We start from the raw sequence: 14,111 nt of genomic DNA, 5'->3' as shown, positions 1-14,111 counted from the left end.
AACTTCCAACCTCAGCAAAAATTTAATTCCGTTAATCTAATTTAACTACAGAGGCTCAATTGATTAAAAATAACACTATTGAGAAAAACCTACCTAAAGAGATAACTAAATGAGTCTAACCTTAATATAATGTTCATAATCCAAATGTTGATAACGATGATAAATGATTGATTAGTTAAAAACAATTTAAATCTTAAGTTATACTCCAAAGTAAAAATATTAGACTCAAATAATAATTTTCATGTAAAGAACATAAATAATAAATAAAAATAAAACTATGAAAATATGTTTATAATGCATGTCTGTATAAGTTAGAATTATATAATATTTATAAATATAGGATTTTTTGAATAAATATTAATATTTATGATTATTTATATAATGTGCATTTACTGTGCTGATCGTACGGTTAAGATATTAGGAGATTAACTAATATTAATTAATTTAAAATTAAGTATGATTATCAGTAATTAAAATGTGATTGGATAGCTATTATTTCAAAGTATAATCCAAAAATTATAAATACAAATTTAAAATAAAAAAATATACGATTACATTTAATACATATTAATTACTATAACTACCAAACATTGAAATACATAGTTTCTCCACTTAACCGAGTTAGAAGATTTATAATCTCCACCCTATAACCCAAACACACTAATATTTAAGTACATATACTAACTAAACTTTGATGCATGCAAATAAAATAATTGTATTAAAAAGTTAAAATAATGCAAAAATATGTTGATGAAAAACTCAATACTTCCTCTAATTTCAAAATAATATTAGTTAAAATTATTTATATTTGTTTTGTTTACATTTGAATTTGGAGTATCAGACACACATCAAACTAATTGTTTGTACAAGCAGATTAAGCAAAGCAGAAGCAGATTAAGAAAAACAGAAACAAAACTATGAAGGCAAAGAAAGAAAGATTGGCAACATAATATAGCTTTCTTTACAGCTATGATTAAAATAAATTAGCAAAATGATTAGATTGAGGAATAGAGAGAATCCAAATATAATAACTTGATTAGCAATAAACACTTTCGTGTTTCTAAGATCCCTATAATGAAATCAATCAAGTAGTGTGGCATATAGTGAAATGATTAAAAGTGTCTAACAGAATAGAATATTATTATAAATAGCCATCTTTTCTATGTACCTTTGCCCTAAGCATATAGACCTATTCATCAAATGTTTGGTCGCATCATTCCTTATGCAATTCAGTCCAAATATCACACCTCTTCAAACATGTCCTAATTAACAAATGATTTTAAGTAATCTGAATGTTAATTAAGATGTTTTTGAGGTAAATGTCTTAACTCTGAGTTTGTTTAGATGATATTATTAGAATTTATCACTATATTTAAGATATTGTTTATTTTAAAATTTTATCACATTTTACTTTTAAAAGACAAATAAAGAAATTAATATATATATATATATATATATATATATATATATAATCTTTAATATCAATCTCTAAAAAATATAAGACTAAGTATAGAATAAATATTCACATATTTATTTTTTTAATCAATAATCTTTTGACAAATTTAATATTTATAGAAAATAACGTTTTTATGGTAATGTTATGTATCAAACATAACGTATTTTAAATTTTAATATTATTTTAATTTTAAATTGGTCTTGAGAATCAATCATTAGATTTTAAGGTATTGTCTATTTTAGAATAAAAGAAATATTTAAATTATATTAGATTTTAAATCTTAAGTAATGTATAAATATTGAATGTGATAAGTACAAATATGTTTAGTGACATGTTATAAACTTTACTTTGTATTTAATAAGGAATTTGAGATTAAAATATACAAGCGAAATAAATAAAAAATATTAAAATCACAAGAAAAAAACAATATTACAGTGGTTGAAGGAACACAATCTTTAGAAAGGAATCATAACGTTATTTCAAGAGTTTAGTTAGTATTAATGTATTTTTTTTATGCACTTATACTATGTCATTATTTTACAACTACTTTTGAAGTCAACTGTCTCAAAAACATGTTTCTATAACTCCAAGAGCCATAATGCAGTATCTTGTCAAACTTACACTTTAATCTTATACTCTTAATGTCTTTTCAATTCATTCATATTTATATTTTATCATGATCTTATTTGATCAGTATAATTTCTATTAGTAATAGAATTTAAATACAAATGTCATTTAATTTTTAAATTCGTTTGTGTGCATTGGTTCTAGAATAAAAAATAATAATGGCCCCCAGTGTATAATATTTGGTTCAAGTAAATGATAATGGATTTTATTTTAGTGATTTAAAGTCGATGCTTATATGTATTCAAACTTCCTATGATTTATTTCAAACAATACATAATTCACACAAATGTTATGTTTACAAAAATATTCATTTAAAGTATGTTACGAAAAGTTTAGAAGGTTGTCTACATACTTTACAAATTTTAAATAATTTAAATGAAAACGTTTAAATGTTATACTTTTTTTTCTTAAGTCGGTTTGGAAGTTTAATGTGCATGGAAAAGGTGATGTCTGCATGTAGATGAATATTTGTTTGTCTAGAATTGTTAGAATTTATTTAGACTATCAATTTGAGTTTGTTTACATGTATTACATATTGTGAAAGTGGTAATTTTTAGATGTTTGATGGGATTTAGAGGTTTAGTCTATATAAAGTAAATTATTTTATTCCTTATCTGTATTATAAGCTAGATAATATTCTTGTTCTTGTAAGAGTGATGTGGTACCATCCTTACTTTAAGTTGTTTAATGAAGTGTAATGATTGATGATGTTGAATATTAAAATGAAATGATGAATTGAATACTATTATCTAATGTGATTAATAGTGTAATGAAATGATGAGTTGAATATTATTAATAAAGTTTGAAATATCAGTTTAGTCAAATTGGTTCATAAGACTATTTTAGAAACAAAATTTAAAAACAAAATATATTAGTTGTGGTATGAAAAGATAAAATACCCAATTGAAACCAATTTTATAAGTTGGTATATTTGACAATATTTCTGAATCATGCTAACTTATCAGGCAAGTCATCCATTCATTAGGCAAAATTCTAGTTTTTAAATCTAGTTTTAGTCTTTGAGTGAGCCAAAACTTGTTAGATGGACCTCTAAAACCGAGTTCCTAGGTTTTGGATCGTTGGAAGAGTAAATAACTCGTTGGGCGAAATTATTTTGATAAAAATCTAGAGAGCCTAGGATGACTTGGTTGTTGGGCGAGTCAGGCTTCATTAAGCATATTTAATTAGTAAAAACTTCTAGAGAGAGCTCAAAGTCAATTGGTCACTAACGAGTCAATTTTGAGTAAGCAACTTAGAGTCTTTTAGATTCTTGAAAATGCTTGTAAATTGTTTAAGTAGTGTTGAGCCGAAAAAATAAATGATTTGTTTATCTAGACAAGAAAGATTATATGTTTGGTATTTTAAAATGAATATATCCTTATGTATGTGTGTGTGGCTGAGTAAAGTTAAGGGTTTAACCATAATTTATTGTGAGTTGTTGATCTAATCTTTATGTGATATGAATGTAATTATTTCTAAGGAGTAAATACTATTTTGAGATATTTCAAATTGTATATTGAATGGGATATCAATAATGAGGTTTTTACAACTTTATTTACATTGGACTCACATAGAGAAAGATATCAGGTGGTGAGAGTCGATAGATGTTCTCATGACCTAGCATGCACTATCAAAAAGAATTATGTCTGATGGGTTAATATAGTATGCTAAATGCAAAATATCTTAGTCTAATTCAAAGCATGAGTCTTCCACTTGTGTGATCAAGTGTTTGTAATGATGTGATGTTTATATTTGATGACATAAGAGGTAGTCAGTTGGGCTAATATGTGTAAACTCTTTTTTTGATTGTTTGTGGTTTGAAATCCATTAGACGATGGATGAGATGAGAAATTTTGTGTGGTTGTAAAAGTTGTTGTTAATTATTATGTATGATATTTTAGGACTATTAGCTTACCTTGCTATTTTTGTTGTTAATTTTTAATGTGATAGTTATGTGTTATATGAGAGTAGATTGAGAAGTGATATATATATATATATATATATATATATATATATATATATATATATATATAAACTTCGTATGTAAAATTAAAATCATCTGCTTCCGTATAACAACACGAGTTATACGATCATCGCATAAACACAAACAAGCAAGAGTGAACTAACCATAACATACAATCATTAAAACACACTCACATTATATCGTTCAAACATACACCATTAAAATTCATTGCACACAATTATTCTAATGCTCTCAATTCACTTTATTATGTCTTTTATTCCTCGTAACATACCACCACTTTGACACCTCTCAAAGTCACTTTAGCCGCTCCCATAAGCCTTACGAGTATACTATGCTTATGCCCAAAGCCTTATGGTTAAACTGCTCTCTTCCATCTTCTATAATCCTTACAAGTATATTATGTTTACACCCAAAACCTTATGATCAAGATCTATTTCTCCTGCTTCCATAAGACTTACGAGTACTCTACTAATGTTCAAAGTCTTATGGTCAGACCGCTATCAAGCTTTTACATATATCCATAATCATACAAAAAAAAAAAAGAAGAAGAAAGGTTATCCTCCATTACCTCTTGATGAACTACTTTGATCATTTCTTTACAAAATCTGAGCAACTCTACCTTTCAAACCCTCTACACTCACAAGGAGAACCCTTCTCTACAAATAACTCTCTCTGCAACTCAATCTAAACACCCTTTTAGGAGCTCTCACAACCTTCTCTATAACTCAGATCCTAACTATCAAATCTCCTTATCTACTACTAAACTTTTGCTCTCTTTTCACAACTTTCACTTCGATGATGAAAAACTTCATTTCCTCACCCATATTTATAGTTGAAGTTAGGGTTAATGTAGCAGTATTATAGCTGCACTACGTTTTTACTCTAGCAGTATTGTAGATATACTACATTTTTAGTATAGCAACACATTTTTCACGAATGTATATTACTGTAGCATCATACGTATTTACTGAAGCATTTTATTGTAACATTTTACGTATTTACTGTAACATCATCCGTATTTTAATGTAGCATTATACATATTTTTCTATACTCTAAAAAGCTTATCTATTTTAGTAAATATAGCTATTTTTCAAGGATATTAGAGATGCTATGTGTATATTCAACATAAGGGAGATTAATCCCATACATAATTTTCACTGTATTCAACAATATTTTTTCTAAAATTAAATTAAAGTTATTAGTACAATTTATATTGTTACTTAATTACTTCCTTTTGTTGGAAATTTTAATTATATTATGATTATTATTCTATTTCCTGATTCAACTATTAATGGTTAATTCAAATGATTATTATTAGTAAGATTAATAATTAGTAATATATAAGTTAGTTTTAATCTTTTAATCTAGTTTTATTTGAATAAAATTATTATTAAATACATACTTATTAATTCCAATTTTATTATATTTTTTTATAAAATTAAATTAAAACTATTGTTACAAATTATTTTATTACTTAATTCTTTTTTTGGAAATATTAATTAAATTTATAATTTTTATCTGATTTCCTAATTATTAATTAAAATTATTCACGCACGTAATTAAAGGGGTTGTTCTTGTGCCACAAGTAAAAAATTTAAAGAATGTTTTTTTGTTGAACTTTTTATGAGAATACACCAGGGAATTTCAAAGTTATTATTGTGTTTCCTAATTTGTTAGATTTATAGATGATACATTCATATTTTTTCATACATTTTAGTTTTTAAACTTTAAAAATATTTTTTTATATAGTTGATATTAGAATTTAAATATATTAAATAATATAAATAACTTAAATATTTCTTTTGAGACATAAAAAAATTAACTCAAAAGATCATATTTATTTGTTTTTTTAAAATTAAGAGATTAAAAATATCAAAATTGATATAAAGATGAATTGTAATTTTACCTCAAAATTTAGTAACTAAAAATATATTTAATTATATATATAATGTTGTATACAAAAGTCTGGTATGAGTCTTTTTATTTATTTTTAATTGAATTGAAATCATTTTTAAACATATTATATATTTATATTATCTATTTACATTACAGAAATAGCCTGCATCCGTTTAGTTGCAGAACATTGAACCAGGAAAATGTCGAAACCCTTGTACGTATCTAAAAATAACTTCCACATATAAGTAAAGAACACAAAACGTTTAACACAATTATTTTTCCCGTAATGCAAAAGCCACTATTCTTTCCCTTTCATAAAAGCAAATATTTTTATAATTAATTCATGACATAAATGTCATAATGATAATATAATAAACAAACAGATAAGCGTAGGGGACAAAGCTATAGAAGCGTGTGGGCCGAAAAACCAAGGCGAGAAAATTTAGGGAAATATAATAATTTATGATTTGTAATCTTTTAATTTAATACAAAAATATTGTATTTTTATTTTTATTTTACTTAAATCAATTTTATTGTGTGATTAGGAAAAATGGTTAAATTTAACAAAGTAAATATGTAGTTGAGGACTTGCGCGTGGAATCCACTGTCATGAAGTATTTTTAATTTGTAATTTTAAAATACAAAACTATTTTATTTAAAAAGAATATAGTTACTATTAATTAACTTTAATTATTGAATAAGATAATTTCATAGAAAATGCTATTACAAAAGTGTTTTCCACCATTATAAAAATAATAATTAATGAAAAAAAAAGTCAAGGAGGGCGTCTCCTTGGCGACATTTTCTTCTTAACAGGAGCGAGGCTTTCAGTTTAGTGAGAGAGTGAAAGACAGAGAGGAAAGAGTGTGAAAAGACCAAATTGACCTCGGATCTTCTTCTTTCCTCTCTCGCTTAGCTTCTTCTGCTAACTTTCTCGCTCCTATTCGTTTCCTTGTTCTTCTGGAACCTTCCACCATGAACGGTAAGGCTAACGTCACCAAAGAACTCAACGCTAAGCACAAGAAGGTTTCTCTCTCCTTATTTCTTTATTTCAGTTTCGATTTTCCAATCTACGCTAGTTGCCTCGGATCATTAATCGTGTCTTCTTGTTAGATTTGAATCCGTCACTGTTCAGTAGATGCATGTCGCGAAATTTTGAACGTGAGAATTTTGGATTATTTTTTAATGCGAATGTGTATGGTATAGCTCGCAAAATTAGGCACTGGTAGGTTTTGTTTTGATATGTTTGTCATGATTTTTGTTACTGATTGCTGGCAGGTTTGTCGATCTTTCATTTTTCGATATTTTTGGGGGATAATCAATGGGATGTTGTGGTTTGGTAGTTTGGATCCTTTTTTCTGATGTTCGCTTAGCTCCCAACATATAGTTTAGGGGTTTCTTGGCGCTACTTACACGTTCAGCAAAGAGTATGAAGCTATCGGAAGCTTAGTTGATGTGTTTCTTCAAAATCTATGTCCTTATTGTAACAATAGTCCATCCTTTTATAGGTATTTTTAGTTTTTCTTTTTTGGAGTAATTGTAGGGTTATAGTTTTAAGAGGGATTTAATCCTTGACAACTGCAGCGGTGAATTCGAGTCATGTTATATATTGATCACGGAAAAGGAAAAGACAACTGCAGAAGAAAATTAGTTTGGGTAGCAAATGTTGAAAGAAATTCGTAGTTGTTTTTTCCATGTAAAGATAGGCCAAGTTCAATTGATTCGGGAGAAGTTTTCCTTCCAGTCACCATTGTGATGTATGCTTATTGGTAATTCGTGAGATCCTTAATGTTTTCTCAACACTGAACTTTCATTTGGGTTTTCGTCTTTATTGAATGTGTTGGTATTTGAGGGTTGCCACATTTTCTGTTTTCCTTTTCTCCTTACACTGTTTTTTTTCCATACTCTAAATATGCAGATACTGGAAGGACTTCTTAAATTACCAGACAATAGAGAATGTGCTGACTGCAAAGCTAAGTATGTACTGGTGGATCTGAATGATCCGGTCTGAATTTTATGTCAGTAGTAAATTAAGCACAGGGATACTAATGGTTCATGAAAAAAAGGCTATCTCTTTTCCATGCATTTTCTGGATATATTATTTTTATTATTGTGGTTAGCAATGTTTTCTCAACTTTCTATGCTAATTTACTTTGCAGAGGTCCCAGATGGGCTAGTGTAAATCTTGGCATCTTTATATGTATGCAGTGTTCGGGAATACATCGAAGTTTGGGTGTGCATATATCAAAGGTGATGTTATTTTCCTTGGTATGGATTGTCTGTACTGTGAATATTACAAACATTGTGATTAATATTTGTTACTTATACTGCTAAGACTAAAAGGGTTTTAGTTAGATCTAAAAAAACTTATGAGAGAGAGAATGTATATTATGGTTGCTTGTAGAAAATGTCTTCCAATTCTATAATATAGAGGGTATGTTTCTGTGCTTGACAATGTGTTGTAGCAATTTAATGTTTTTTTTTTTTCAAGAAGAGAAATTCAGTAACACAGGCACACACACACACACATTCTTTGGAGCATACTCTCTTTTGTTGGCTAAAATTTATTGGAAATCAAAAGAAATTGTGGATCATACATCTTATTTAATGAATCCCTCTCATGATTCTGTAGTTCTTAGTACGTTTCAACTGATAATAGAGTGTTACTTTGTTAGGAGGAATGTGTTTGACAGAGAGTATTGTTAGCACTACTCTTCTGAGAAATACTGATTTTAGTGTATACTTATTAAACACCCTTTCTAGTAATGACTAACCAAAGGTTTCTAAATAAGTGTCATTGGTAATCCTTTCCTTAAATGGAAGTTGAGATTTTTTTTTAAAATTATTTTGAGCTTGTAGACACTACCAAGTGGGGAAGACTTTTGCTGTTGTTATTGTTATATAATTCACGCAGTGTTTAACTTTTTATTGTGTATTAATATTTATTCTGAATAAGGATAGTTCTAGGCTGATAAATAACTTATTCGATTGACAAAGTTTTCAATTTGATCTGTTACTTTTCCATTTAAAATATAGTAATAGTACTGAATGAATTTGGTGTGGGAATAACTGAGAAATAGCTCCTAAGCCATTGTTGGAATTTTGTAGTATCTAAATACGTGCTTTATTTAATCATTAATGACTTCCCTTTCAGGTTCGTTCTGCAACCCTGGACACATGGCTTCCAGAGCAAGTTGCATTCATTCAATGTAAGATAGTCTAAGTGGTCTTGAGTTTGTGGTTATTTTGAATTTTGCTGATATGCGTTGATTATGTATCAACACTGTCAATTTGAATTTTCTTGTTTTGGTCGTGCAAAGCAATGGGAAACGAGAAAGCAAATAACTACTGGGAAGCAGAATTACCACCAAATTATGATAGAGTTGGAATTGAGAATTTCATTCGTGCAAAGTATGTCTAATGTTCAACTACTTGAACCTGGCTAAATATTCATCTTTGTACTGTTTAAGATGTATGGATGTCGTTTTATGACCTGGTTACATTGTTGCATGTATTTAAAGGTATGACGAGAAGAGATGGATTCCAAGAGATGGGAATCCAAAAACACCTTCTGGATTGCGGGAAGAAAGAAGTCCTTCACATTGGCAGAGGCCTGGGGAGAGAAGTGGTCATAATGTTGTTTCTGAAAAAACTTTTGAGGGAAGGAAGAAATTCCAACCGTCAAATGCAATTCCTGCTACACGAAACAGTGTTCCTGCTCCTCCCAAAGCACCTGAGCAAGTAATCTCTTTTGCTCCCTATTTATTTTGTTATTCTGTTAATTTCCCCTCCTGCAGTTTAACATTGTGTTGCACTTTATCTGATATTGCAGTTTTAATGTCTGTTTTGTCATTAGTTTCATGTGTTATTACTTCTACAATTAGCTGCACTTCATATGTTATTTGTAATAATATGATTAATTGAGCTGTTTGAGCGATGGTTACTTTATTTTCCTCTTTAAATAAAACCATTAGTGTTTATACTGGTATGAAATAATCTATTGTGAACAGGTAACTCCTCCTATTACCAAACCTCAGCCTGTTGAGAAAGTGGAACCATTAGCACCACAGCCACAAGCTGAATCTTCAAAGCAGGCTATGGATGCAGCTCAAAATACCCCTCCAAAAGTTGACTATGCTACAGACCTTTTCAACATGTTGTCTATGGATGTCCCGAAAGAAAATGGCTCTGAGTCGGCCAGTACAACTACTGATGATAATCTCTGGGCAGGTTTTCAGTGTATGTTTGTGTCCTTGTTACAAAATGCCATGAAAATTCAAAAGAAAGTGTTGCTGGATAGTTTTTGAAGATGTTAAGTTGCTTCAATTATGTTGGGTAGAACTTAATTTTTTTTGCCATAACTGTTTCAGCTGCTGCAGAGGTGTCAACAGCTGAGAAGACTAGTCCGCCGCCAAAAGTAGCTGATAATAGTGCTCTGCTGTCTGCAGCTGGTATTGAGGATCTTTTCAAAGAATCACCTATGATGCCAAGCTTAACTCCAGAAAAGCCACAGAAAGATGTTAAAAATGATATAATGAGCCTCTTTGAGAAGGTACTTGCAAATTCTTCTATAGGTTTGTGAGATTTCGGAGTTACTTCTTTTACTTGATTTGTTTAGTCTTATTTATTCAATATAAAGTTCTTCTACCCTTATTTGATTTGTTCTCTAGATGCTCAATGTGCAAGATATATCCACGTCAATATTAAAACAACAATTTTTTTAGTTGCACTCTATCATTAGATGCTTTTTTTCTGGTATTTGAAATACTTTTACCTGACCAGTCATTTTGATATTGCAGGGCAATATGGTGTCTCCATTTTCTATGCATCAGCAGCAGCTTGCCATGCTACAGCAACAGTCTCTTCTAATGGCTGCTGCAGCTAAATCTTCTGGTGGGGATCTCAAGTATCCTCCGGGCATACAAGAACCTAGACCAAATGTTCCTGTGCAAAGTTGGCCAGCTACTGGCTACTCGATTTCTGGAGCATTGCCCATGCAGGTAATGACTGAAATAAGCCAAATGTTAAATGATGAATTATTGGTTTTGCCCAGCAACTAACTTGTTTCTCTTCTATCAGGTGCAGATTACGAACATGACCCCAGCACATTTTGCTGGGAGCTCTGTACAATATCAACCATCTAGGTATGTCATTATTTGGTGTGATCATCACCAAATTAATCTCTTTGGATTACTTGTAGGAATATTTTATTTGATTATTACCTTATGTTGGTCCATTAACCTGGGTGGATAATTGGTTCCAATCAACTTTAGTTCCATAAACCAAAATGATTTAGAGTGTACACTAAGGCTACTTTTGGGGGTTATGTTTCCATTTCAACCACTCTAATTTTTCAAAGCTAATGGTTCCGCCCTCCTCATTCACGAAATGAAAATTCTAGGTGAACTACATCTACGGAACATGGAATTTACCTGGATTATGTCATCTTTTACTGAAGATCTCGTGTCAAACCGCGCACCAATCTAAAAACTGCATATTGTGCCGTTTCTGTATTTTATCATTTTTAGTGATCTCTATTGATTTTATGCATCAACCAGCGCTCTTGTTCACCAAAGAAAACCTACAAACTTGTTTTTCACTGTTGGTTCCTACCATTTCCCAAACTTATACCAAGTTTATAATGCATTTTTTATGCAGTTTCTATGGTATGGGGCAAGTTCCACCTCCAGTTAACGGTGTGATGGCGACAATGGGAGCCAGTAAACCCCAGTCAGGAGCTCCAGTGTCATCTAGTACTACACAGTCAGCGAAGGATTATGATTTTTCCTCCTTAACACAGGGGATGTTTGCGAAACACTGATAGGTGTTTTTTATTGGGCAATTCCGGCTCATATACCATAGAAGAAGATTAGTAAATTTACATGAACTGCGCTTTCTTTTCTCATTTTCCCCTTGACCTGTCCGTGGGTTGTAATCCATTTGTAGAGCTAGTTCAGGTTTTCCCAGTTTGTTTATTTCAGGCGATTGCTTCATTTGTATCCTAGTTCTATTCACTATTTATTCACAATAAAAAAAAAGTTAGTGATATTAATTATATATTCATTTCTCTGCTTCTATGTCCTTTGTTCAATGATAAACATAATTCTGATGTTTGTTCCATGTTCATTGTAATTTCATCCTTCAACAGTGTGGCGGAGTTAACATTCCATTGGAAATTATGATGAGTGATGGAATGCTCACTGAATTTTATAAAAACTATTTTAAAAATTCTATTTATTATGTTTATTGTATTGGAGAATTGGAAGAGAGAATGAATTGAAGAAGTATCTATATGTTGTATTATTGATACTGCAAATGTTGCAGTTTATATACAGAGCATATGTAGTGTCTCAGGAACAAAAAGTTGATAACCGAAAGCTACCAAATTAACAGTTTTGACTTGTTACAACCAATATTCTCCCTCAAGTCAAACACTCAGATCTAACTTCAATCTTCTTTCTCAACCATTCAAACCTTTCAATCTTTACTGTTTTTGTGAATACATTTGCTAGCTATGCTTCAGTGTTGTAGCAAGCTAATGCTATTCTTCCTCTGTTTACCATATCTCTAAGGAAATGGTACTTTACCTCAATATATTTACTCCTGTCATAACTCACAGGATTTTTAGATAGATTTATGACAGAGACATTATCTATCTTCAGTTGTAATGAAGTTTTCACAGGAATCATCAACTCTCAGTACTTTTTCAAGCCACACCCCTTGACATGTTACATAACTTCTAGCTATATATTCAGCCTTACAACTGGACAATGCCACTACTTGCTGCTTCTTTGAACACATGAAATAAGAGACCCATTTAGCATGAATATGTAGCCTAACGTACTCTTTCTTTCAAGACAATCACCACCATGGTCTGAGTCCATGAAACCAATAAGTTCCAAGCTTTCTCCATCAGTCTTATGCCTCCCAATTGGAAACAATATTCCAAAATCTACAGTGCCTTTGACATATCTCAACAACCTCTTGGCTGTAAGCATGTGTGACTTCTTTGGATTGTTCATAAATCTACTTATCAGCCCCACATCGAATGACAAATCTAGTATGCTATTGCACAAGAATCGTAGAGAGCCTACAATCTGCTTGAACACAGTTTCTTCAGCATCCTCTTCTGTTTTGTTCTTAGCCAACTTCAGGTTGACTTCAATTAGACTCCTTGCTGAGTTGCATACAGTCATGCCGAATCTCCCTAGCAACTCCTTAGCATATTTCTTTTGATGCAAGATCAAGCCAGCTGCTGTGTATGTGAAGTCCATGCCCAAAAAATAGCTCAACTTGCCCAAATCAGTCATCTCAAAGTCTGACTGCATAACTCTCTTCAACTCCTCTAGACGTTCTGGATTTGATCTGGTGATGAGCAGATCATCCACGTACAAACAGATGATCAACAAATTCTCTCCTTCACCCCCTTTTACATATAAACCATGTTCAATAAACGAACTTTAGTTTTAGTAGGAATAGTTGATGCATTTATTCCAGGCCCTAGGAGCTTGTTTCAATTCATATAACGCTTTTTGCAGCTTGTACACTTGATGTTCTCTGCCTTCGTTAATAAATCCAGGTAGCTGCTGGACATACACCTCTTCCTCCAACGGACCATGCAAGAAAGCTGCCTTTACATCAAGCTGGAACATGGGCCAACACTTTGCATACGCCACTACTATCACCATTCGAATAGTCTCTATTCATGCAACTGGTGCAAACACCTCAGTGAAATCAAAACCTTGCTTTTAGAGGAAGCCCTTTCCAACCAGTCTAGCTTTGTACTTGGAGATCGATCCATCAGGCTTCAACTTGCGTTTAAACACCCACTTCACTTCAATACTCCTCTTCCCAACTGGAAGATTAACAAGCTGCTAAGTTCCATTCTTTTCGATGGATTCGATCTCTTCTCTCATTACATTTCTCCACACTGGTTCTTTCAAAGCCTCAACTTCGTCTATAGGTTCTGCTCCTGCCAACAAAGCCATACGAACCAGATCCCCTTTGTCACCGATATGTGCATCTGAGTAAACTTCACACTCACCAAATCTTTGTGGCTGCACTCGTTGCTGTTGTAATTTGAGATAATATCTTTAGAATCTTCCTAATTAGAGGAAATAGATATATAATCTTTATTATATTTTACTT

At 31.0% G+C, this 14,111-nt stretch overlaps 2 protein-coding genes across 4 annotated transcripts; one reads left to right on the top strand and one right to left on the bottom strand.

Moving 5' to 3' along the window:
- The first annotated feature begins 6,748 nt into the window (after positions 1-6,748).
- Positions 6,749-12,020, top strand: LOC108334324 (ADP-ribosylation factor GTPase-activating protein AGD5). 3 transcript variants are annotated; one of them, XM_052870320.1, is made up of 12 exons: positions 6,758-6,989; positions 7,548-7,732; positions 7,882-7,940; positions 8,123-8,213; positions 9,118-9,172; positions 9,284-9,374; positions 9,485-9,704; positions 9,974-10,202; positions 10,334-10,515; positions 10,763-10,963; positions 11,043-11,107; positions 11,622-12,020. In XM_052870320.1, exons 4-12 carry the CDS (start codon positions 8,166-8,168, stop codon positions 11,782-11,784), a joined length of 1,254 nt encoding a protein of 417 aa, XP_052726280.1. In that variant the 5' UTR covers positions 6,758-6,989; positions 7,548-7,732; positions 7,882-7,940; positions 8,123-8,165; the 3' UTR covers positions 11,785-12,020. The 3 variants fall into 3 exon arrangements, with proteins under 3 accessions (XP_017425588.1, XP_052726280.1, XP_052726281.1); XM_052870321.1 differs by lacking the exon at positions 6,758-6,989 and adding an exon at positions 7,077-7,124 and having other exon boundaries at positions 7,242-7,732; XM_017570099.2 differs by lacking the exon at positions 7,548-7,732 and having other exon boundaries at positions 6,749-6,989.
- Positions 12,021-12,739: 719 nt separating this feature from the next.
- Positions 12,740-13,651, bottom strand: LOC108332794 (uncharacterized mitochondrial protein AtMg00810-like). Its single transcript, XM_017568098.1, has 2 exons — positions 13,525-13,651; positions 12,740-13,389 (listed from the first exon to the last, which is right to left on the bottom strand). Exons 1-2 carry the CDS (start codon positions 13,649-13,651, stop codon positions 12,740-12,742), a joined length of 777 nt encoding a protein of 258 aa, XP_017423587.1.
- Between the last annotated feature and the right edge of the window lie 460 nt (positions 13,652-14,111).

Source organism: Vigna angularis, chromosome 11, assembly GCF_016808095.1.
Source record: "Vigna angularis cultivar LongXiaoDou No.4 chromosome 11, ASM1680809v1, whole genome shotgun sequence".
Classification (NCBI taxonomy): Eukaryota; Viridiplantae; Streptophyta; class Magnoliopsida; order Fabales; family Fabaceae; genus Vigna; species Vigna angularis.
Note: the sequence above shows the minus strand (reverse complement) of the source record. Positions and strands in the feature narration are given on the sequence as shown.

Excerpts from the sequence above, each read along its gene's own strand:
- LOC108334324 (XM_017570099.2), top strand. The coding sequence starts at position 6,939 with ATGAACGGTAAGGCTAACGTCACCAAAGAACTCAACGCTAAGCACAAG. Across the intron at positions 7,941-8,122 it reads TGTGCTGACTGCAAAGCTAA|AGGTCCCAGATGGGCTAGTG; the intron begins GTATGTACTGGT and ends TTTACTTTGCAG. Across the intron at positions 9,375-9,484 it reads GAGAATTTCATTCGTGCAAA|GTATGACGAGAAGAGATGGA; the intron begins GTATGTCTAATG and ends ATGTATTTAAAG.
- LOC108332794 (XM_017568098.1), bottom strand. The coding sequence starts at position 13,651 with ATGGTGATAGTAGTGGCGTATGCAAAGTGTTGGCCCATGTTCCAGCTT. Across the intron at positions 13,390-13,524 it reads ACCTGGATTTATTAACGAAG|GGGGTGAAGGAGAGAATTTG; the intron begins GCAGAGAACATC and ends TATATGTAAAAG.